Here is a 24933-nt window from a genome sequence, read left to right as displayed (position 1 = left end):
TTTCTTTCTTTGATATTATAGCATAGATGTCAGTCTCATTGATATCAAAAGCACTTCAGTATATGTTTATGTTCATGACTTTATTTCGGGCGATATTGACAATGACATTCAGATTTTATCAGTGCATCTGTTAGGGGGCATCGGTTGCTGATAGATGACATTTCTCTGCTCAGTCTTAAGTGTAGGCTATTACTAACCTAAAAAGGATGGTATTAGTTGATAGATTAATTATTTAGCATTCGAGTGCTTTTCTCAATATAAAAGAAGATTTTTTCTAACTTACTAAAGTGACTTACAGGTCTTCTATTTTAATGTCTTATGAGCATGCTATGCTGGCAATATTTTTCTTTTTATATTATTTAAGAAGCAAAATAAAATAATGATACCTTTGAATAATTATTAAGTCAAAGATAACAGCTCTGAAAAACTATGTAGTGCTTATAAGATAACAGATATATGATACAAAGAATGATAATTACATTTAGAACATCATATATAGCTGAAGTTTAAAAATGGTTAAGAAACTATCGAACTTTTATATATTAATATACAGGATCTGTTACATGTACTTCTCATATATTCAAAATGGAAGAAATGAAGGTTCATTTTCAGTATTTATCGAAGTAACTAGTACCTTATCAGAAAAAAATATTCAGTCAAAAACTCTCATTATCTTACAAATCTTATCTCATTATCTTAGAACTATTCTTCTGCAGTCTTTCCACAACATTTTAATTCTCCACAAAAATGCAAAAATTTCGTAAGGCGTATGAGTATTTACCAATAAATTTCTCGAAATAAATTTTAGATAATCATTTCTAATACATATATATTGATATACTTTTAAAACCTATATAGATCTTTACCTAATTGGAATATGTCAGGGTGGACATATTCAATCACACACTATATATACCACCGTGTCACCACAATTTTACCGCAAAAAAATTTGCAGTAAAATATATATTATAAATAATATTATAAATAATAATATTATAATATTATAAATATATTAGAAAGATCATTTATAGTCAAAGCTTATAAATTAATATAATACCATTCCAATACACAGTACACAATAATCCTTATAATATTTTGTATATCTCAGGCTATATTTCCTCAAATAAATATCAGAATCACTACTTATCTTACAATTATTACATTATTATAATATTATTTTGATATCATTATTAATTTATATTTTTATCACTATATATTATTACTTTTGCAATCAGGCTCTTAGCAAAAATATTGCCGATATTTAAATAAATACGAGTATGAGACAGAAGATGGAAATAAATAACTCAAAAAAATCTTAAATAATCATATAAAAATAAAGAATAAAATTTATATATTTTTATAAAAATTTTTATAAAAATAAATCAAATAATTAATCTATAAATAATGAAAAAAATTCACATTTCAGAAAATTTGCTTAATTTGCTTATAATCTTATAAATGTTTTCAAAAATAAAAATTAATTTAATAAATACGTAAAAGATGTAAAATAAGTAATAAAATAATTTGCTTATATATGCTTATATATTTAAATAATATGGATAATTATAGATATAAAATTTCAATTCACGTTTCTAATTTTTGGTCAAATAGTCTTATTTATTTTTATTTAACTAAATATAATTATTTTTTTAATTTAAACTTTCTAAGATTGAATATTTATTAAAGATTTAAGTTTTATTTATTTTTATTTATTTAGAATTATTTTTTTTAGGCTTAAGCTATAACTTTAAAATAAAAATTGCTGATGGTTTTCCAATTTCTAAAACTTTTTTGTCTTAAAATTTAATACAAAAACTAAAAAAAAAATGAATAACTAATCGGGATCAACTAAATTTGTTACACGACTTATCTTATTATTTTTTTTTTTAATTATTCAAAAGCTTTTAAATATATTAAATATTTATTAAATATTTTCCATTAAAATTTTCAAAACAAAATTAGAAAAGAATAAATAATTGAAAACAATCGTTAAGAAAATAATTTCAATTAAAACAATTTTAATTAGTGTTTTCACAAATTAAAAACAAAAGGAGTTAATGAACTTCAAAACAATTAAAAATTAGAAAAAAATATGTGCAATGTCAAAATTTGTTTTCGATAGTATGCTACCAAAGTATCCACAGTTCCAACCATTTATAAATTCACATTTAACTACAACATCACAAAATTCATCATCAGCAGCTGTAGCAGCCGCCTTAGCCGCAGCCGCCGCTTCTTCTTCCTCAATTGTTGCTAATAGCAATTTGAACAACAACAACAACAACGGTCTGCACTCATCGACCCACAACTTAACAGCAGGTACGCAATCGTTATCCTTATCACCGACTTCAAGCTCAACAGCAGCTTTAAACATCAATAGTAATAATCTAAATCAATCATCAAATTCACCAGTTTCCTCATCTTCACCATCATCAACAACATTTGGTTCGCTCACACAGCAATTGCATCACCAACATCAGTTGCATCAACAACAACAGCAACATCAGTATTCGCTGTCGGCTGCATTGCAATTACAGCAACAACAGCAACAGTTACATATTAATAAATTAGCTGCAGCTGCAGCGGCTGTAAGTTCACACAACAACGGTAACAACGGTGTAGGAGTACAACAACAACAGTTACTATTAACACCCCCATCAGGTGCTAACTCACATACCGGTGACAGTAGTTGCTCACCATCTCCGTCGGCTTCGTCATCTTTGCATCGCAGCATCAACGACAACTCACCCACCTCAGCATCGGCCGCTAGTTCCATAGCTGCCGCAGCTTCATCTTCGTTTGCCATACCCACAAGTAAAATGTATCCGTACGTGTCAAATCATCCCACTTCTCATGGTGGTCTCTCAGGCATGCCTGGCTTCACTGGACTGGAGGACAAGTCGTGCAGGTGTGTATATGTGTATATATATATATATTGTATCTGTGTATTCAGAAAATATTTAGTTTTTATATAGTGTGAATGCTTTTCAATGTTACAAGACTTTTTTCCCCGCAACTTGGTAGAGTGGAAGTATTTAGATTAAGATACTTGAATTCGAGTTCGAGTATCGATTGCGCGGTTAAGTTCAAAAGCTTAGGCGATTAAATATTTTTTTATGAAATGAGATTTTGCTTAGATATTAGAGGTGCGTTTGAAATCGCAAACTTATATGAAAGAGCTAGTTCAGTAATTAATCCCAGTGAAGTATATTGATTCATTATCTGTAGAATAAAGAATTGTTTTGGTCATCTATTTGATCTTTCATAATATTCTGAATGAACTTTTCTTTAGATATCTTTAGATATCATCATATACCTATATAGCAATCGGCTTCCAATTTAGATTTATTATCGATCTGACAAAATTTTATTGCCCAATCAAACATTTTTAGAGTAATTTAACATTTTTTTAGTTGTGTAAGTAGATTTTTATATTCTTTATAAATACAAAAGTTCAATCAAATTGCACTTTATTTTTCAAGTCATATACTCTGGCAAAATATCTAGAGTATTTCCTTAAGACCATCGACAACTGCTTATAGTCAGCCAAAAATTGAATTCAATTATTTAATAAATAATAAAATTTTGTTGTTGTAATTCACTATTGTTCAAAATACCTCTTTAATAAAACAATAATAATAAAATTGTGACTACTAATAACTATATATTCAATAATATGGAAAAGTCAATTTTCTTTTTATTATTTATATTATTTTTATTTTAATAAAAAACCAAGAATTTCTTTCATATATATCACGTAATTGAGTATATTAAAGCATTTACTTAGTATATTAATAAAAATCCAAAATTGTCACAAAAATTGTCCCTATTTTTGGACAAATAAACTTGCTTTCATTCTGTAATGTTTGGGTGACAATAACCATAATAAACACAATACTCTTATGAATGACTTATTCGTCGTCATAATTATAGCAATGACTCTACTGTTGACCATAGAAAAAGTAATAATAATAGCCACACAAATTAAACAAATTGCAAATTTAAACACGAGCCCAGATTGAGTAACGTCACATTGTCACAAAGTCACAAGGGATAACCTGCTGTCACTACACCAATTCATACTCAAACTAGCACATTTAATGTGCATTATTATTGCTGTTATTATGTAGTCATAAAATTAGAGCACACAACTGTTGAGAGGCGTTGTATTAGCATTTGGCCAATTTGTAGAACACCTCTCGGTTGTGGTGCACAGAGTCGTTTGAGTAAATTGACCATAACCAGAGACACAATAAAGTGACTTATAAAAATATTCGCACGCACATTGACCTTCACACATTTGCATACGACACAAGATCAATTACTGAAGAATTACCCAATAATTAGGTGCCATAACAATAGAACCACAGCGCACATTGTGAACTCCATGAACCATAGAGATAATTAGCTTTGAAAATTAGAGCACAAATTTATTGTCTTATTGAAAGGTACGAGCATTTGTTGGACAGGTCAATTAGGTTAGCATAGATTATATTTTAAATTAACTTCTATTTGGTTTCCAAACAATGTTCCACGTTTATTGAGTTACTCATTATATATGCATTTAAGTAGCGTAATTTAAATATCAATATAAAGTCTAATTTATTATTTATTTATTATTATTAATTTTCTTTTTTTATTTTTCAATCAACAGTAGGTACACAGACAGCGTCATGAACAGTTATCAATCGATGAGTGTACCTGGTTCAGCTTCCAGTTTTGCGCAATTTTATCAACACGCTGCTTCGGCAGTATCTGCAGCATCAGCTGGAGCTATCGGCGTTGACTCATTGGGAAATGCTTGCACGCAACCCTCATCAGGTGTTGTGCCAACTGCAGGTGCCGGTCAAACTATTGCAGATTTGCCTAGATACCCATGGATGACATTGACAGGTGAGCTTATACTTATTTGAATGTGCATAGAGCTTCGTCACATGGAGCAATAAAGTTTCGCTAATTGCGATTTAAATCAATTAAGTTTTTTTGTAAATCTAATATTAAATTATTAGACAGGTTAAAAAAATATTATTATAAACATATTGATAGGTACAATACTAAATTAGTTATAATCTGGTAGAGGATTTTCTTTTTGAAAAATTATTTTTCAAAAAATACAAATTTTTTGAGGATTTATTTTTGAAGACTCTTTTTTGTTGAAAAATCAATACAGACAGGATAATGCAATTATTAATGTTTTGTTTGATCTACAACAAAAAAAATAAATAAATTAGAATAAATTTAATTAAATGCAATTTTCTATATTAATATTATTTTACTATACTGAAAGTTGTATTAATAAACTATTCATATAAAATTTAAAATATAAGGATGTGGAATAAAAATGGTTGTGTTTAAAAATATATAAAGATCTATTATTAAAGAGATTATTTTAAAAAATTATTTTTGCAGAATTATTTTAGAAAAATTATTTTTAAAGAATTATTTTTAAAGAAATTTTTTGAAGAATTATAGAATTATAGATATTTTTTGAAGAATTATTTATATAAAATTATTTTGCAAGAATTATTTTTAAAGATTTATTTTTAAAGAACTATTTTTGAAGAATTTTTTTGAAGATATATTTTTATAAAATTATTTTGGAAGAATTATTTTTAAAGATTTATTTTTAAAGAATTATATTTTAAAGAACTATTTTTGAAGAAGTATTTTTAGAGAATAAATTTCAAAACACTATTTTTAAAAAACTATTTCCGAAGCATTAATTTTGAAAAAATTTTTGAAGAACTGTTTTTGAAGAATTTTTTGGAAGAACTAATTTTAAGGAATTATTTTCAAAAAATAAGTTTTAAAGAATTAACTTTGAAGCACTATTTTTGAAATCTATATTACTTTCGAAGAATTATTTTTAATTAATTATTTTTGAAGAATTTTGTTTTGAAAAATTAGTTCTTCAAGAATTATTTTTAAAGTTTTATTTTTAAATATTTTTAAAGTACTAAAGTACTATACAATAAAAATGCAATTATTAACCTAAAACCATTGAGAATAAATAAAAATAATGAGTTAGCAAATAATTTCAATTTATTTAAATATTTTTTTTTAATTTATATTAAAACAATTTCAATTTCAATCTATGTAATTAAGGTTGTATATTATTTATGTTTGATTGATTTATTATATTTCGAGTAATCACCAGCTAATTAATGCCAAACACTTAGCTAAATTAATTAGTTTATAAAAGGTTTTTTTTGTATAAAAAAAATTGCTTAATATACATATTTCAAACAATTTTATTTAAAAAAGTAATTAAAATTGAATCGAATTAAGTGCAAAAAATGCGTAAGAATAATTTATATATTTTTGTTAATATCAAATTTAATAAAAGAAGCTCCTTAGCTCCACAATTGTGGTTATACATTAGTCAGTATAGGAATCGGATGACTTTTATGCATTAATGCACAATTTTTCTTAGAAATTCGAACTCATAATTCCCATACCATTAATAAAATGTCAAAAAGTATAAATAAAGATTTTTTAATTGCCTAAGTAATTAAGAATCCTCTGGTCCGTCGAAGCTGTGATATTTGCTTATGTTAACTGAAATAAGTTTACACTTATGCAGACATATGCATATGTATAATATATGAAGGTTATATAAATATATATATTTATATTAATTTAAATTATTTTTATATAATTTTAATTGTTTTTTAATATTTGATGTATAATATGTGGGTTAAATGTCAGCACTTACATTTCAAGGAGACAACCATTGTCAATTGTTATGTTCTTAAATTTGACAGAAAAAGGCGGGATTGGTTCCAAATGCTATTAAAAGTGCTATCCAAGTTAAATTGTTTGATTTTTCAGATTTACCTTAATAAATACAATAGTCTATTTTCACTAATCCTGCAAGTTCAGTGCAGAAATGCTTTCGTAAATATTGGGAAATTTCTCTTCCATGATCATGGTAACTTCTACATAGTTCGCTCGGTGCAATACCACAGCTCTCTGTTGGTATACCATACGTACATGGACTGTAGTTTTGCTGAAAAAGATCTCTCGCTCTTCTAAACAATTAGTTCATTACTAATTCGTTACTACAGTTGTGAGTTCATATGTGATTCTAATATGTGATGATTCACACATCAGAACTAATCAGAACTAGTTGTATTTCGATGAACCAATTAAGTTCTTGCCTAGAAGCTATTTACAAATACTCTTGGTCTATATTTCCTTCATATTAATTCAGATTCAGGACCAGTTACTATTTGTAATCTATGACTATATAATATAACGAAAAGCTTGTATCTTGAAATTATGTGGCACTACGTTATTTGACTTTAAATCCGCTTCAAAATGATATTAATGTTGAATCTGTATAATTCAGATATATAAGTAAGATAGATATTGGATTAAAAATGATTTTACGGTCGTAACATAAGTGTACATATAAACGGAAAAAACAAAGAAACCGATCAACTGTCCAACAAGCTATCAAAGAAATACTTTCTCAAGTGTCTCTTTCTTCTGGAAGTGAAAGTTAATATTTACAGAAAAAATGCTTGATAGTTGCTTGTCCCTAAAAGTTTCTACAACTCTACATTGAATTTTGAAAGAAATGGAATTTCCCAGTGTGTGTTTCTATATATCAGTAATCAGAGAAGCCTGGTGATTAATAATGATTTTGTATAATTCAGATATATATGATAGATATTTTTACGGTCGTAACTTAAGTCTACATATTCACGGAAACCGTGCTGAAGTCATCTGTTAAATAAATAAAGTTTTCTAACATTGAATATATTGTTGAAATGTTGTAGTTTAAATAAAACTTAAGTGATTCTGGATACATATTATATCTTTTTTGATTCCATTTTTATTTATTATAACTCATATGGCACCGAAGCATATTACTGCTAACGTTAATTATAGTTTCTCGATTTCTAATCGAATTAAAATTGAGTATATTAATTCGTATTCCCTCCTTATATGTTTTCTGATTCCTTGGCCAGCCTTTTAGGCGTTAAAGTGTAATGAATATAGTATAGTATTTCAAATAGTGCAAGAATAATAAGGACAGATGTTAGTTGTTGTTTCGTTAAAATATTATTTATAAAAACTATAATAGTTAATTTGGGTATAAATTCAAAACAGTTTTAAATATTAACAAAAAGCTAAAAAAATAGGTGTTAACATCACATTATTAGCTTTCTAAAGTTATTAATCTTATATTTGTGCTCTAATTGGGTGCTTTAAAATCAAATAAGCACCTTTTAACAGATAATTGTCAACGTCTTTCCATATCTTTCTTTCTGTTTCTTACCATAAATCATCTTTTCATCAAAAGATACATCCTTTACAATGGATGTCATAGCCTAAGACTATGGATGTCATACACAAGCCATGAATTTTTAAATTGACGTCAATAATCCAACTGTCGATTGATTGTCTTCTATTCATGAAACCTATTGATTTTAATATACTTTAAAATCAAATTTGGTTGTTACTTAAAAAAATCTGTCAATTATATATTTATTTATTGATTTCTGTTTTTTAAGAATGTCTCTTTAGTATGCCAAAATATTCCACTTGAATAAATGCTTATGTTTTAGATTTATGTTAGCGGTTTACTGAAACTAAGCAAAATAATCTATCTTCCTCTTACAAAGCCACTGCATATTAATCAATTTTTTCTGTTCACAACTAATATTATTGGGTTAAAGAAAAAATTCAAAAATCTTTGATAAACGACATATTATTCAAAATCTTTGCTTTTAAGTTAAATACAAAAGAAATTCACAATTTATGTAGCCCACACTAAGTTATTTATGTTAAAATAGCCAAAATCCATATATCAAAATTATGTGAAATTAAGCAGCGGGAAATCCATAACTTTTAGGTTTATTTTACATGATAATGTATATTATATTAATATTATTCCGATGGAAACTAAATTATGAATGAAATATGAAATAAAAAGTATTATAAAGTTGAAGACGACAATAGTTTTGAAGACGACAATAGTTTTGAAAAAGTTATATTTAATCCAAGAGAAGGAAGAGAAAAATCATGTGTAAAATACAAAACACCTACTTAAACTAAAAATAAGACATTTAAATTATAATCTAAATATATGTATATGAAACGATTTCCTATGAACAAAATTAACAAAAAACAGAGACAGCGTGACAATCGCTGTTGTATGAACATTTTTAATAATGTTTTTCTAAAAATGCGAAATAATAAATTTTATTATAAAAATAACAACATCTAAATTATGTGATATCAGGAGAGAATCTAATAAAGACATTGTTTCTAAATGCAAGTCGTCGCTGCAATTATATAAAAATATTTTTAATTGTTTTTCTCACAAACGGCCCAGCCCGTCCCGAACCGGACCGGCCTGGCTCGCGCAAATTATTTTGTGACCTTTCTACTTAAGTTATCGTATCGCACATTCGAGGCACATATAAATTTGTGCATAAACTAAATAAGTTAATACATTCACAGACCATTAAATCGGCCAATAACCGCAACAATGATCCATAGACGACGCCTTAACCATTGCTTCACTTTAAATTACACCTTTACGATCGTTCACTATATAAACGATAGACGATGGACGATAGACAAATGGCATCGTTATAGCAATTTGAGTACAATTCATCGTCGCTGCTTTCAGGCATTCCTCATTCAAAACACTCATAATTTTTATTAAAATTGCCAATAATAATAAAAATAATGCTTACAGAAATAACTTAACATATTGTATCTGCTAGATACATGCACACTCGTATCTACACGTTTCGCTTGTACTACACGAGTAGTACATATATATATGTATCTATGTAAATACTCGTATATCTGTATATCTGTGGATGCGTGGATGTGTGTAGATGCGTAAGATATAAGTTTATTATTCATATTTTGGTATGTGTTTAAGTTAAGTTAAGTTTAGTTTGTATAAAATAAAAAATTTTGATGAGCCAATTTGTAATTTAAATAGTTTCAAGGTTGTACGTTTTTTATATATAAAAAATTAGAAGAGCTATAAAACGAAATAATGATGAAGAATAAATCTTTCGCGATTTGAATTTGGTATGAGCGCGGAGAATTGAAATTTATGTGGGTCAGTTAAATTTATGATGTTTTGTCTTATTATAATTTCAATTTTATTAAGCATTTCTAACTGAAAGTTTTATTTGAGTTCTGTGTTTTATATTTTGTGTGAATTGATTTCGAGCATTTTAAATACATTAACAATTAACGCACTCGGCTCTCGGAATTAGAAAAACAAAAGTTGATTTGAATATTATTTAAAATTGTTTCTAAATAATTTTAGTTATATATAAAGAATTCTCTATTTAGACATTTAATACTTTATTTAGTATTATTTAGTATTATTTAAGTTAGAAACAGTTAGTTATTGCGCTATCATATCAAATATTGACTATCAGACATAACACCGATTATAGTAAGAGTCTGCCATCACTTTTACAGAAGGAATATTAAAGTAAACTAATTATAGTACCAACAAATGGTTTTTTTTTTTAATTTTATAACTTATTTCTATTTTACAATAGAGACTAATAATAAACTACATATTTAATCTTTATTACTACACTGTTAGAAATATTGTTTGATTTGCAAACAATGAATTATGTTCAAATTGATAAGCGAAACAAATGAATGTAATTTAAACATAGATTTGTCAAAGAAATATTTGTACTGTGCAAATGAATCATTTTTTTCTCAATTTGAAAATGAGATACACATTATTAAATACTAATTACCAAATTATTAACTTATTTACAATTTTATAATGTAGTTATTTTCATAAGTGTGACTGTTAGTTGGATGCAGAATTAGGCCATTAGATATTCTTTTAATACCATTAATAACCGAAAATATGCTCAATTACGAACTCCTTTTAGCACATAATTTTGAGATAAATTCTAGATTTATCCCGGCAATATAACTCATTCTTCTTCCTTATCGATCAACAGAGAGCGTTTTCGACGGGGAATAAACCTCTCCAAATATATTTTGTTTTAGTCCATATACTACATATTAATAAGTTAGGGAGTTAGGCACACCATTCTGACGGTGATCGGTTTGTTGGTGCATTAGCAATCCACCTTATCACAAAGGAACAAAAACCAATCAACAGTCCAACAAGCTGCCAAAAAACTACTTTCGCAAGACACTCTTTTTTTTGGAAGCCAATATTAAGCAGTCACAGAAAAAATGATTGATAGTTGTGATAGTTTCTACAACTTTTCCAGTGAGTATTAAAAGAAATGAAGGGTCCCAGTGTATGTTCTTATATATAAGTAATCTACTCAAAAGATCTTTCAGGTTGCAGTAATCAGAGTCGGTATCTATAAGAGAAAGTATAGAAAATTTTTGAATTCATGTTGTATACATACACTTTGCGATATATACAGAGGTGTATATCGATGGACGGAAGCTACTTCTAATATTGTTCCCCAGGAAATTTGAATATTGATTATTTATCTGTATTTTTATACTATTATAATCATCTTCTTGATGATACAATCAACCCTTTTGATTCATCTCTTTCGCGGTTTCCCGCGAGTTTATTTGATAGAGAATGATAGAACCTAATTTAAAGATTCTATTTAAGACCAAAGTCAGGCTGCTGCTTAACATCACTGTCATTAGTAGCCGGACTTCGCTTCTATAATTTAAAGCTGACCGCTCGATTGCCTGAAAAATTCGCTGGCTTGGTACTTTATTAAGAATATTGGATTTGAAATTCCATGAAATTCTCTCATACATATTTCTTTCGCTTGTGCATCAGAGCCCAGCATTTCGCTAACACATGGAATGCTGTTTCTCTCATTTCTCTACAATATCTGCAGTTTGGATTCCAAACTTTGTTAGGTGATTATTCAATCTACTGTGACTGATTAGTTTTTTCGTAATTATTCTTAAGTTATTCTTTGTTTTTTTGTTTGTTGTATGTGATCCTTGAAGCCTTTTAAGTTGTAATAATAAAATAAAATAAATAAAACTCGCCATATAGAATCAATAACTTTTTATTCTTAATTTTTCGTTCAACTTTTATTTTTGTAATTCAAAAAAAATATTTTAAAGTACAATATTTAATTAAATAACTCGAACTTAAAAATAAAAAAAAATAAAAAAAAAGAAAAATGTATCTTTCGTTAGTGAAATATTTTGCATATTATCACAGTACAGAACTTGTCATCACTGCCATAGACAACTGCAGCGCAGCTAAGACAATACGACTGTGAGGTTTGCTGTCACTGTGCATTATTCAAGTGAAATCTATGAAGTCGCCATGTTTGGTGCCAAACGTCAGACATCCAGCCATTGCACTATAGTGGCCAACTACGACGTTTGGAATTCTCTTTTGTACGTCTATGCCATCTATGCCAACAAATTTTAATGCGCAAGAGCAATTTTTCCAACTCATATCTTTTCTTAAATGCAAAAAGTGAAATGCACACACAACTCCAGAGTTGCTTATAAATGTTCCTAAATAGACTTGTACATACTTGGACAACAAAAACAAAGCAAAAACAAAAAAGATACAAATATATCCGCATATGCACGAGTATCTACGTACTTGTATCTATGTTGACGCAGTTGTATGTGTGGCTGAGTAAACTGGGAGCCAAATGCAATTTAGCTAATGAATTTTAATATTTTACGCTGAAGCAACTGAATGAATTTTCATTTTCACATTATTGCACTTTAGTTGCCATCTTATGCAAAGTAATGTGTTGATTATGTCGATAAGTGCAGAACTGCACTGTGTTCTGCAGAGCCATAGTGCTCTGCAGCGTTCTATAGTTAGGACTGTGAATTCCTATGATACTGAGAACAGCTCAAGCAAAACCTTATAGACCAATGCATTTGTAGCAAATAAGTGAATAAGTGAATTAGTAAAACTTGAACTTTAAAATAAAAATATTTTATCTAATGATCCATTTGTATACAGAGCACGCGTATATGCCAAAACGATATGCAAAATTACGTTTGACCAAACTTTTTTTTCCCTCGTCAAATGTTCAGACCAGAATACTAAAGTGAAAAAGTTGCAAACCTCATACGAATGCCAGCTTTCCAACGCCGCTGATAGCGGCAACAACAATGCCAAATTGAAACAATTTGTAATCTTTAATTAAAGATGAAAATACAAATAAAAGGAAATTCACACATCATGTGCTGCATTGTTCCTTTTTTCAATTTTATTGGATGTATTTTTCTTTTTTTTTTTGCTTAAATGGTCTGGAACTGTTGGTGGTCAAAAGTTCGCATGCACAAATGTCGCACATTGTTTTCAGTGATCCATATGAGATGCTGTCTGCGACTGTATATATACAAGTATCTGAACGGCTCCCTCTCCCCCAACTCTTACATGGTAACATGACATGGCATGCATATTCATCGGAGACTGTCGAACTCATGGAAGAGTCTTGGCTCGTTCTCTGCGTACATTCGCAAATATGAATAAATATTTTTGATATCTTTTGCAGATATTTTTAAATAAACAAAAATGTATGCAATATTCATTTATTCAGACATTAAGAATTTTTCTTGTATTTTAATGCATTTTAAAATTTATTAAAATGCTTGTTACTCAACACTCAATTAAAGCCTGAAAATATAACAGTGAAAATGTGCAAAAGTAATCCAGTAACTCACGGTCCAAGAATGTTCAAGTAAAATAATATTACATACAATATACATAATATTAATTCTATAAAATAATAAACATAATTACATTTATACTGATATTGTTTATTCTACTAAATATGGAATTGGAATTTTCTACTTCAAGTCCATTAAGTTATGATAGTTAGTACTAAATGTAACGTTTAGTTAGTTATTAAAAAATAATTTATAGTGAACTGTCATTAAAATTAAATTATTATTGGAGTAAATATGAAAATTATAGTAAATTCTCAACATATTTACATCAATTCAATTAAATATTCACAAAAAAAGTGCAACTTTAGCTAATGGTTGTAAAAAGTAATTAATAAATTGCTATGCAAATTGCATACATAGTTTTTATTCATTAAGATAACATTAAAATACTGGATGAGAGTCGTAGTACGTTTTATATCGAAGTAGAGTAACATAACTCAAGATATATTGATAAGGAGAGGCATAAACTAGTTTAGTGATATTTATATTTTCTGGGAAATATAAGATTTAAAATATTTATTAACTATAATATTTTTAATTGGATTATATACATAAAATAAAATTCTAAATATTAAAGAATTTGTAACATTTAGAGTTAAAATAAATACAATTAAAATTACAATTAAAAATTTGGAATTTAATCGAATTTAAAAACACATTAGCAGATTTTTATCTAGTACAAAAAAAGTACTAATAATACAGTTTAAATATTAGCAATAAATAAAATAATTATAATAATATATAGGAAATTTGAACAGTTGCAAACTATAACAATAAAATTTTATTATCTATTAATTCATTATAAATTAATAATAAAATTTTGTTGTTGTGATTTACTACTGTTCAAAATACCTTTTTATCGAAAACAATAGTTTATATTAAGAATTTAGTTTTTTTCGTCAAAACGGACTTTAAATTAAAACAAGAATTATAATAGTTTACAATAAAATATAAGAATAAAAAATAATAAAATAATAAATAATAATAATATAAATATATTAAAACCTTAAGTGGATACAGACTAGTCTATTAAAATGCATTAAATAACCGAATATTTTATTACACATATCCTAGCAAGATTAAAACATTCCACTATGGAAGCCCACTATGGGATTAAAAAGTTTGGAGGATATACCAGATATAGTAATTCAAAAAATTATCTCTTACATGAACCACAAGAATTAGTTTTAAAACTGAGATTTTCATGACAGTGTATGTGGCCATAAATTATTCTTACTAAAATAACAATATATAGTATATATTTCCTCAGAAAGATGTGGGACACTTTAAACTATACTTCTGTAAAATCACATGAATAATTCATTTTTGTAGTTCAATGGAGACCACCTAATTGGATCCAGAAACTATAGCGAAAAAGTATTTTACACACTAACTCGTCTAAATATCATCAATGACAAAAAAAAAGACTATAACAGTTTATCTGTAAGATCTATTGTACTATTGTACCTGGAGAAAGTACCTGCAGAAAGAAAGTCAACCAACACATATTAATATTACCGGCAAACCAAATAATATTATTAGATTATTTTAAAGATCACAGAACTTATTTCTATGTGGTAACAAAATAACGCTTATGTGTAACTGGAACAGAAAATAAAGAATTGTCATCACTCAAACCCACCCAAGCTATAGTGTTCATATGATAAAATATATTATACAACACTTTTGTACATATTATGTAAATTTATCTTCTAAAAATCGGCTCTTCAAAAAAAATGAATATACAGTATATTCTTGAAAGCACATAGGTTAATTGTAGGCAACATCAATCATATATGCTTTTTTATCGACATTTAAACAGCAATTTAAATGTTTTAATTCTCCACCGTAAAAGCAAAGGTAGAAGGATGTCACTTTCAATTTGGTTTCCGTACTTAAAAACATTTAAGGGAAACGCTTTTAACTGACTTAGTGCTTTGTGGTCTATACATACTTAAACTATCTATGGTTCTATATTCACAAAGAGTACTATATATTGTTTAGCCAGCTAATAGCATCTAATAATACATAAATGATATCGCATATGTGATTTACCGATCGGAATCTGACAACAAAATCAGATCCTGCGAACTCATTAACAGGGATAGAGTGAATATTGCCAACAGCTGCTGTCTGTGGTCACTGGTGTATGAGAGCCCATACAGAGAAAATGTGCTGTGCATCTAATTAGAGCTGTTGTGCAAACCTAAGAGACGAATAAACAATCCAGAATATCCTTAGTAATTACCTAGCTTTCGGTACCAAAAGTTATAGAATTTTTGGAAAATTTAATCGGAAGACCGAGGACATGTTTGAAGTATAATTTTTTGATTACTTAAGATCTGAACTTTTATCAAATCAAATATGCTAAACGACCTCTGCTCATCATAACATCATGTTAAGTATATAACTTATTGATTTTGAGAAGCTGCAGAATGACGGCATACTTGTTTGGGAGAATTATTGCGGTAATCGCACTATTTCGTATTGAGTTTTGGAATGACATATGTTATCCAAAAGTAACAAAACTCTTTTAAAACAGAAACTAAGAAAAATCTTTTTGCGTCAAAAGCAATTAAAGCAATTGCGCATTTGCAACTATTTATGTATATTGTATCTGTATCTTTAAAAAAATCTGTATGAAATATGCGAATTTTTTTTTATTTCTACTCATAGCTTGAAAAATTCACATTAAAAAACGATTTAACCTTTTCTTTTTCTTTTTATATTTTCAGACTGGATGGGAAGTCCTTTTGAACGCGTTGTCTGTGGCGATTTTAATGGTAAGTGTAGCATTGTTTTTTATTACTTTCTATGGCTACTCATGGTTTTTGACATTGAGTTATATTTATAAGCAATATTTGATGACTCAAGGAGTTACAGGCTGTATTAAACTAAAACTTAAAAAACTGTTTTCCCGGTTTTTTACTTTTTTTATTTTTTTATCTATTAGTTGTCATTGAAATTAATTTTTTCAATGTATCTTGTTTGTTAGTTAAACGTGAAATGTGTTTTTTTTTACCTAAACATTCATTTCACAACAGCGTTTCTGTACTTTCTCCAGCATAAACCCTTCATACGATTCTTTTGTAATATTTTTTTTTAATGGAAGATATTTTGACTTTCACCATGCATTTGTTTGCTTTGTTTTATAGTCATAAATAAATCCTTTGAAGCCAAAAGTACAAAAAAATACTGAATTTGAAAGATAAAAAAAATTTTAGGTCTTACCTGTCCAATTGCAGTCGTTTTTTAACTCTTGTTAAACATCTTTCTTTTCCCAATGACTTCATTCTGGAAATGTTCATAAATTTCAGATTAAATTACTTTTAGTTTAAATTCGGAACTTATACGAGTCTTGCGTGGATTTTATCTAAGATATAATGAAGTTACTTCGAGCAAAAATAGTGAAATTATTTAATGAAATAGAAAGAAATTAATATAAGAATAATTCTTTTTATTTATGGTGAAGACATGTAAATCAAGCAAAACTTAAATAAAAGAATTTTAAAATATATATATATTTTTTGTATATATGTATTTAAAAAATATGATATACAATATCATATTCCAGAGTTCCATTATTAATGGCAGTTTAAAAAAATTGATATAATTTTTTATGATTTGTGATAATTTCAAAGTAATTTCTTAAAAAACAAATGGATTAGTGTTTTTAAAGATGTGTCATGTACATATATGTACATACACACATAAAATGTGATATATTTGTGTTCCTTATGGATTTATATGCGATATATAATTTATTTATGTCTACAATATATTAATGATAAAGGATGCGTTCCACAGCATGAGTGCAATTCATTTCTACTCAAATAATAACAGTTCGGTAATAAAATATATTCAAGCATTTTAAATTCAATTTATATTTTTATTTATATATCTTTCAATTATATTTCCATTCATTTTATTTATTGAAAGAAATAAAAAATTTTAGTCCACCATATTGAAACTACCTATAGAATTTAAAATATTAATATTATAACATTATTTATCTCTGTATCTATAGATATATCTATACCCATTTATACCCATACCCATATACCCATATATATATACCCATATATATATATATATCTATCAATATATACTATTTATAATTTATAATAATTAACCCAATGTCTGTACAAATAATTTATAATTTACTATGTTCTATATAATATAAATAAACGATGTTGTTTAAATTCCTTTTTGTAGGAAAATTTGAAGAGTTAGTATAAAGGAAGTAGAACCTAAACCAACTAAATCGAGATTTAAATTTCATAAATAGTTAAAATTTAAAAAACTGAAGAAATAGGAAATATAGAAAATTTTTTAAAAAATTGCAGAATGCTTACCTGCATAAATCGTAATCAATCCATAATTTTTTTCTTCCATTTCCTCCTTTATTTTATTATTTATTAAATGTTTGATACGCAGATAACAATGAAGAAACTGTGTTGAGAATACAGATTGCGATTTGCTAAAGAAATCTAGTGATATAGAATAATATTTTATTAAATTTCAGAAGGAAGAACTACAACTAAAGAAATAAGATTGTGTTGTTTTTTTTTTAATGATGGGATCTCTCAGCTTCTGAAGAAAATCTAGTGTTACTAAACTTATATTAATTAAGGCTTGGTGGATAATAAAGTTCTTAAGGTGATCATGTAGCTGTAGCTATTCAACAATAAGGAAACAGCTGTGTGGTCAGTTTAAAACAGTAGTTCAGTAGTTCAAATGAACTTTTTTTGTTGTTAAGTTTCCTGTCTATAATTCTTCAATTATTATTATACACGTCATAATACCTATTGTGTTATTTCTGGGCTTATCTAGATCCAGGCTTAAACTTATAAGCGACTTAATCCTCAACTCAATGGTATTTTCAACACTAAACTTAGCAAATATTTTAATAATACGTTTGACTGATTTTTAAAAACTCAATCTATTAACCAAAATTACAACGAATATAAAGTCAAAAAGGCTTGCTTAACTATTTGGGAACAATAATATCCAATTTCATCTACTTCATCTACTTTTAAAAATTTTACAAAATATATACTTTTTCTTAGACTTAAACATTTTAGATAGCATGATTTTTTAACAGTATCTTCTTAGTTCATTAAATGATTCTATTAATATTAACTGCCATATGATTAATTATATCAGAAATAATAGATTTATACTATTTAATCATTATTAATGATTATTAGATTATTTAATCATTATTAATGATTAAATAATTATTAAATTAACTTTAATAATGATTAAAGTTAATAATAATTTATTTATGATAAAAATTTATATTCTAGATCTGCTTAAATTACTATAGTTAAAAATTTTTTTGATACTAGTTCATTATTTTTAAATTTTAAACAAAATATTAAGTCTATACGACTGTTTGACATAATTAATTATAATTAAAGGCAATTTTATTAATTGAACAATATTTTAAAAATATATTAATACAACAGTTATATGATATTTCATACCTTGCATTAAAAGTTTAGTATAATAAAAACTGACTTCTTCAAAAATTAATCAGAAATAAAGGAAGTTATGTTAGTACGCAATGAATAATTATTATATATAAGTACATAAATAATGTCATATTTATTTATATGTAAATTATATATAATTACTTTTACTATTTGTTACTAATTTTTTTAAATTAATTTTAATTTTATTTATATATAACTAACTATATACAAATAAAGCATGGACTCTGTTCTTTAAAAAAATTCGAACAATATATTTATTTTATTTTTATAATTGAATATAAAGTTCTGCAATATAAATAATATATAAAGTAATATAATTCAATATATTTTCTGAGATCTTTAAATTAAGACTTTAAATGAAACTGAAATTAAAATTCTGTGGATTGAACCACATTGAACCATGCACTATAAATCATTTCAATAGGACACACTTATCGCTGTCAGTCACAATTCATTTAGATTTTTAATAAATAATGTCTCTATATAAATATGTATACATAATTGTTAATAATAATAAAAATTTGATAACAAAATCAATAAAAAATGTTTCAGTAAACATTTATTTATGATTGTAGGCTTTTATGTTCAACTTCCACGAACAACACAAGTAGTGCGGATACATGGAAAATACTCGGGCAAGTAATGCCGTAGTGCTGATTAGTTGGTTAGAGAGAGAGAGAGAGATAGAGAGAATATATACAATATAAGAAATCAACAACTTCTTAAGTACATTTTATTTGCACAATAATTGCTTCTTATAATTATTAAATTACAATTTGATCGCTCTTTCAATAGCTGAAATCAAATATTTTTAATTGTAAACACGACGTCTACAAGTCTATTTTTTGCTCAGTTTGTATTTTGTATGCTGAGTATTTCATTTCGTGTGAAATGAGATCATTTTTCATGGGACTATAAAACAAAAAAAAAATAAAATAAAATAGATTTCTTTACGTTCCATTTTATTAACCACTTGCAATTTAACAAGACGATATCGTTATCGATATCGATCATGACGATAAACGTTTGTTGATAATGATCAAAGCGATTAGCCAGACATAGATCATAGACATAGATTTACAAGTAGTAAATCTCATTAATAGGGAAAACCATTCCATGACGATTATATATATTCCTTTTAAGACATGTAAATGTATCTCAAAATGTTGCGATTGGTGTTGCTTTTATTAGTTATGCTTGACGGTGGGTGGTTGATCATGTATGGAGATATGTTACGGAATGCGAATAGTTTCTATTTTAGTTATTTTGGCATTTTAACTACTCGTGCGTGCTTGAGAGCATTTTTGGTAAATTTAATTGCTTTTTATTCAGTTTAAAAACTTGAATTTATTTTTGGGTGCTCTCGTGCTCTAAATTTATAAGTAATGTTATAAACTTTCAATTGTTAAATATTCGAAGTACAGATTGATTTACAATTCCTTAGAAACGGTATTAGTTTTTATTGCTGACAAATTTTTTTTTTATTAAATGCACAGTTTATGCAGTTTTTTACTGAGAAATGAAATGGTCTTATGTTTTATATTTTATACCAAGAATTCTATTTAAAATAGAAAGAAGAGAAGAGGGTGAGCAAATTTTAGAATCCACAATTTTATAATTATAGAAATATATTCCAAGACCGCTATTGGTGCATATTAAGCATTCATTGGAAAGGTTGAGTGATAGGCGAAACATTTCATTGGTAAATAATAAAAGAATAAAGAGGTTTTTCGAACAGTAGTGAATTGCACCAATAAAATTTTATTATTTAATTAATTAAAAATTTCTCTATTAAAAACAAAATCAAGTTTTGTCATAATTTCGTCATAACTGAAGTTAAAAATCAAGTTTAAAAATAAAATATTGTAGAAGAATATAATTGTTAGGATGTTTTATTTTATTTGAACTTATTATTAATGTATTAATTAGTTCAATTATTCTACAGCTGGTTTATGATTTCGTTCTAATATAAACACAGCAAGTAAAATTGGATCAGTTGGTTAAGGTGCGCTGATTCTGAGCTTCACATTTGGCAGGGCACGAGTTCGATTACGTGTACTTGCAGTCTCAAAAAATTATTTACGAATATATACAAGAACTATTTCCAAGACCATTGATGATGGGAATTTGGCAATACTCGAAACAGCTGTATGGTCAGCCAAAAATTCAATTAATTAAAATAATATAAAAAATAAATTTTTGTTGTTGTATTTCACTACTGTTCGAAAAAACCTCTTTGTATCTTTTATTGTAATTCATCTAATATAATTGTATATATATTTTATATTTGCAATTACTTATATATTTTATATAAAAATACATTTAACTTCTGCTTAGTAGTTCCAAAACATGAAACCAATTCAATCTACTTACAGATCAGATATTTGTAAAAACCCCGACATTAATTATTTTATATTAACTGTTAGATTGATATATTTATTTCTATGAACTGTTGGACAATTTGACTTCGCAATACAATTCGATAATATTATGACAGAAACTATGAAAAAAAAATATTTATATAATTATAAAATAAATAGTTATAGTTTATTAATTTTAAACAAATTCTCCAGTTATTTTCATATAATGAAAGATGGACATTTTTATATATCCACAGTATTCATATAAGCGTATTATAAAAGTTTAGGTAGTCACCTGACTTATACTATTAACAATTTTTGACATTGTGATATCAATTATTGCTAAAAATTGTCTACTATAATATCAATAAATATAGAGAATTCTCAATATTTTCCATTATTGAAAGATGTTTAAATATCGATTGCAAACATTTGTAAATATTGTGAAAAACAGTTTATTTATGATTCTGCGTATTTGTGAACTTGAGAACGTGATTTTCTTCAATTTGTTTGTTATTTTTCTGGAACTGAATGACGGAGTTCTGACGGAATTGCGCTTCAAATCTTATATAGTTTGTTTAGGATTGAGTTTCGCTGTAATTACAAAAATAACTGCTGCAAACTAAAGTCACATGACATATTATTGGCATGCAAATGAGTAAAGTTACAAGTGCTATTAAATCACTAAAGCAAAAACAACATTTCTAGAGGCTTAGACTCAGACTAAGTTTTTGTTTAAAATCTTGAAAAGAGTCTTTAATGGTTTCGCTATGACATAAAACACGACCTCTTACAATATAAAAATTTTATTACCACTTGTAATTGCTCGTTTACAGTTTTTTTTTCAGTTTTTTAAATCCATCGTAATTATTTTGCCATAAGCGCGGCTTTAATCTAAGTCTTTGATTGCTTTTATGAATATTTTTGTGGATGTAGATTTTTGGAAAAATTTGGAAAATACATATGTAACTACTTTGTTTAATTCATTTATATTTTTAATAATATTTTTCCGTTCACTGTAGATTTAATTACAATATGAGCTGTGATGGGAAAATCAATAAAAGATACATACTAACTAAAAAATATTCGGGTACTCAGTATTTATTGCTTTTGCTGTTAATTTACTTAATTGTTTAATTATATGTTAAACAAGTTATTGGTTAATCATAATAAAATTTATATACTTCATACCAATTTTGAAGAGTATAATTAAACCATTATTATACTTTAAGTGAGAATTGCATATCAGCTTTATGGAAACTATGTCCAAATTTATTGTATTTATTTGATTCTTATTCATTTTTCATTTTATGATACGAGTATTATATTATTGTTTATAGTATAAAATGCAGTAGACATGCAACAGAGGTAATATCCAATAAAATGAATATACAATTCAACAAATGTACAACATAATAAATGTTCAATTTAATAAACAACATAATAATGACATTAATTATTCTTTACTTAAAAAATGCATAATTTATTATATATGGTTATATATATATAATAACCAACGATTTCCTTTTATTGTCAGCTTCAGTTTGAGGAATAGTCAGCAGTCACACAGAGCCAAATCCGGTGACTACAGTGGATGATCGATAACAATGATCTCTTTTTTGATCATGAATTCACATATCATGATGATTTGAAAAAAAATTATATAAAGAAGTAATCATAAAAACGAATAAAAAGTAAATTAATAATAAATAAACTCTTCTTAATGAAAAGAAACTTCCTGGCTCTCGATATTCCGTTCGAATGCAATAAATAAATAAGTTGGGCTACTTTAAACTTGAATTTAATATAAATAATTATAATATTGAGTATTAATGAATAATTTGAATTGAAATTAATAATTAATATAATAATTGTAATAATTGAATTGAAGGAAATGCTTTGCATTGTTTTGATTTTTCTTTTCTAAAAGCTTCTTCTTCTTCTAATCTCTTAATCTCTTCTGAGTTTTCTTGTGACTTCCTTGACGCACTCTGAATTTTCGTTGTTGATCTTTAATAGAAATGTAAAATTTTATTAACATAATGGCTGTCATGCTTGACAGATTCCTTTTGGAGACATTTTTAGCATCTTTGATATATAAAACTCTTCATTATATGAAGACATCAATGAGTGCATGTGGCCTCCACAAATCTTCTGTTATTTAAAATATCGCTCAAAGTTCGATAGACTGTACTTTCCGAGGTGTTACTTCCCTTTGCTGGAAATTTCACACAACAATATCTTATAAAAATTTGTTCTAACTTTATCGATGTTTTGTTTACTAGGACTGATTTAGGTTACTACTAGATACTGCCATCATCTTCGGTTCTTCATCTTTAAGATCGTTACGAAGGTTACGGAAACCTGAAAAAGATAGAAACTGTGCACTAGATGTATTGACTATTGTGAACTTTTTATAACATTTTGTATATTTCTATGCGCCCTTCACTTAATTTGAAATAGCTAATCTGTGGTTCATATATTTGATCCATACTGTTTTTTCGATCGACAGTATGGTCAAGTTATTTAAAAAATAACTTGACATAAAAAATGGCATTTCGTAGCGAAATATTGGTTTAATTTTGATATAAGATAGATACACTAGATTAAGTATTTGATTAATGCTGTGTTTTCGACCGAATCAACATTTTAAGAAATGACTTAAGAAATGACTTTAAGAAATGAAATATCGATCTAATCCTTATCGGTCTTAAATCTTATTAATAGGTGCATAAAGTGTTTATTCATAGATGTCGCTGCATTAGGAATTTTTTATTTATTTCGTTTTATTCACAAATAGTTTAATATAAATATTGTTAGTCTGTCATTTATTCCTACGTCTCGGCACAAATGTCGTCGACTACAGCAATTTTTATGGACAAGTCTCGTTAAATTTAGATCAAACTGTAAACAGACATATGTATATATCTAATAACAAATATGATATATGTTTACCTAATTATATTATTTGAATATAAATATTTATATAAGAATAATTACATTCAGTTATTTTTAGCTACTATTATAAATTTTTCATTTCACAAAGTGTATTTTCCGAGAACTACTCGAATGTCAAGATGATGTATTGATTGCTATTGAATAGAACCCACATAAATCTAATAGTTCAGTTAAAATTATGAAAATTTAATTAAATGAAACGACGTTATAAACGTCATAGGTCTTGGTAATTTCATTTGAGTTAATAGAAATAATATTAACATATTAAAATGTATACACAATATTAAACAATAAAAATTAATATTAATGACTACTTAACTTAATTAAAAATGATGCATGAGGCACCATATCAAGTAGAAAACTACAAACAGACACGCAAATAAAAAAGAGGAATTTTAAATGAAACAAATTTTATTACTTTTATTTTGTAAAAATTATTCATTAATATA

At 26.7% G+C, this 24933-nt stretch overlaps 1 protein-coding gene across 1 annotated transcript in view; it reads left to right on the top strand.

Annotated features, from left to right (window-relative positions):
* The first annotated feature begins 2081 nt into the window (after positions 1-2081).
* The window catches only part of LOC119680588 (homeobox protein abdominal-A), a 44058-nt gene continuing 21206 nt past the window's right edge, over positions 2082-24933 (top strand). Inside the window, exons 1-3 of the mRNA XM_038093488.1 lie at positions 2082-2908; positions 4655-4893; positions 16404-16451. Coding sequence (XP_037949416.1) covers positions 2100-2908; positions 4655-4893; positions 16404-16451 — 1096 coding nt within the window. The 5' untranslated portion in view covers positions 2082-2099. The remainder of the gene's footprint in view (positions 2909-4654; positions 4894-16403; positions 16452-24933) is intronic.

This window comes from Teleopsis dalmanni, chromosome 2 (assembly GCF_002237135.1).
Source record: "Teleopsis dalmanni isolate 2A chromosome 2, ASM223713v2, whole genome shotgun sequence".
Classification (NCBI taxonomy): domain Eukaryota; kingdom Metazoa; phylum Arthropoda; class Insecta; order Diptera; family Diopsidae; genus Teleopsis; species Teleopsis dalmanni.
This window is presented reverse-complemented; position numbering and strand designations above follow the sequence as displayed.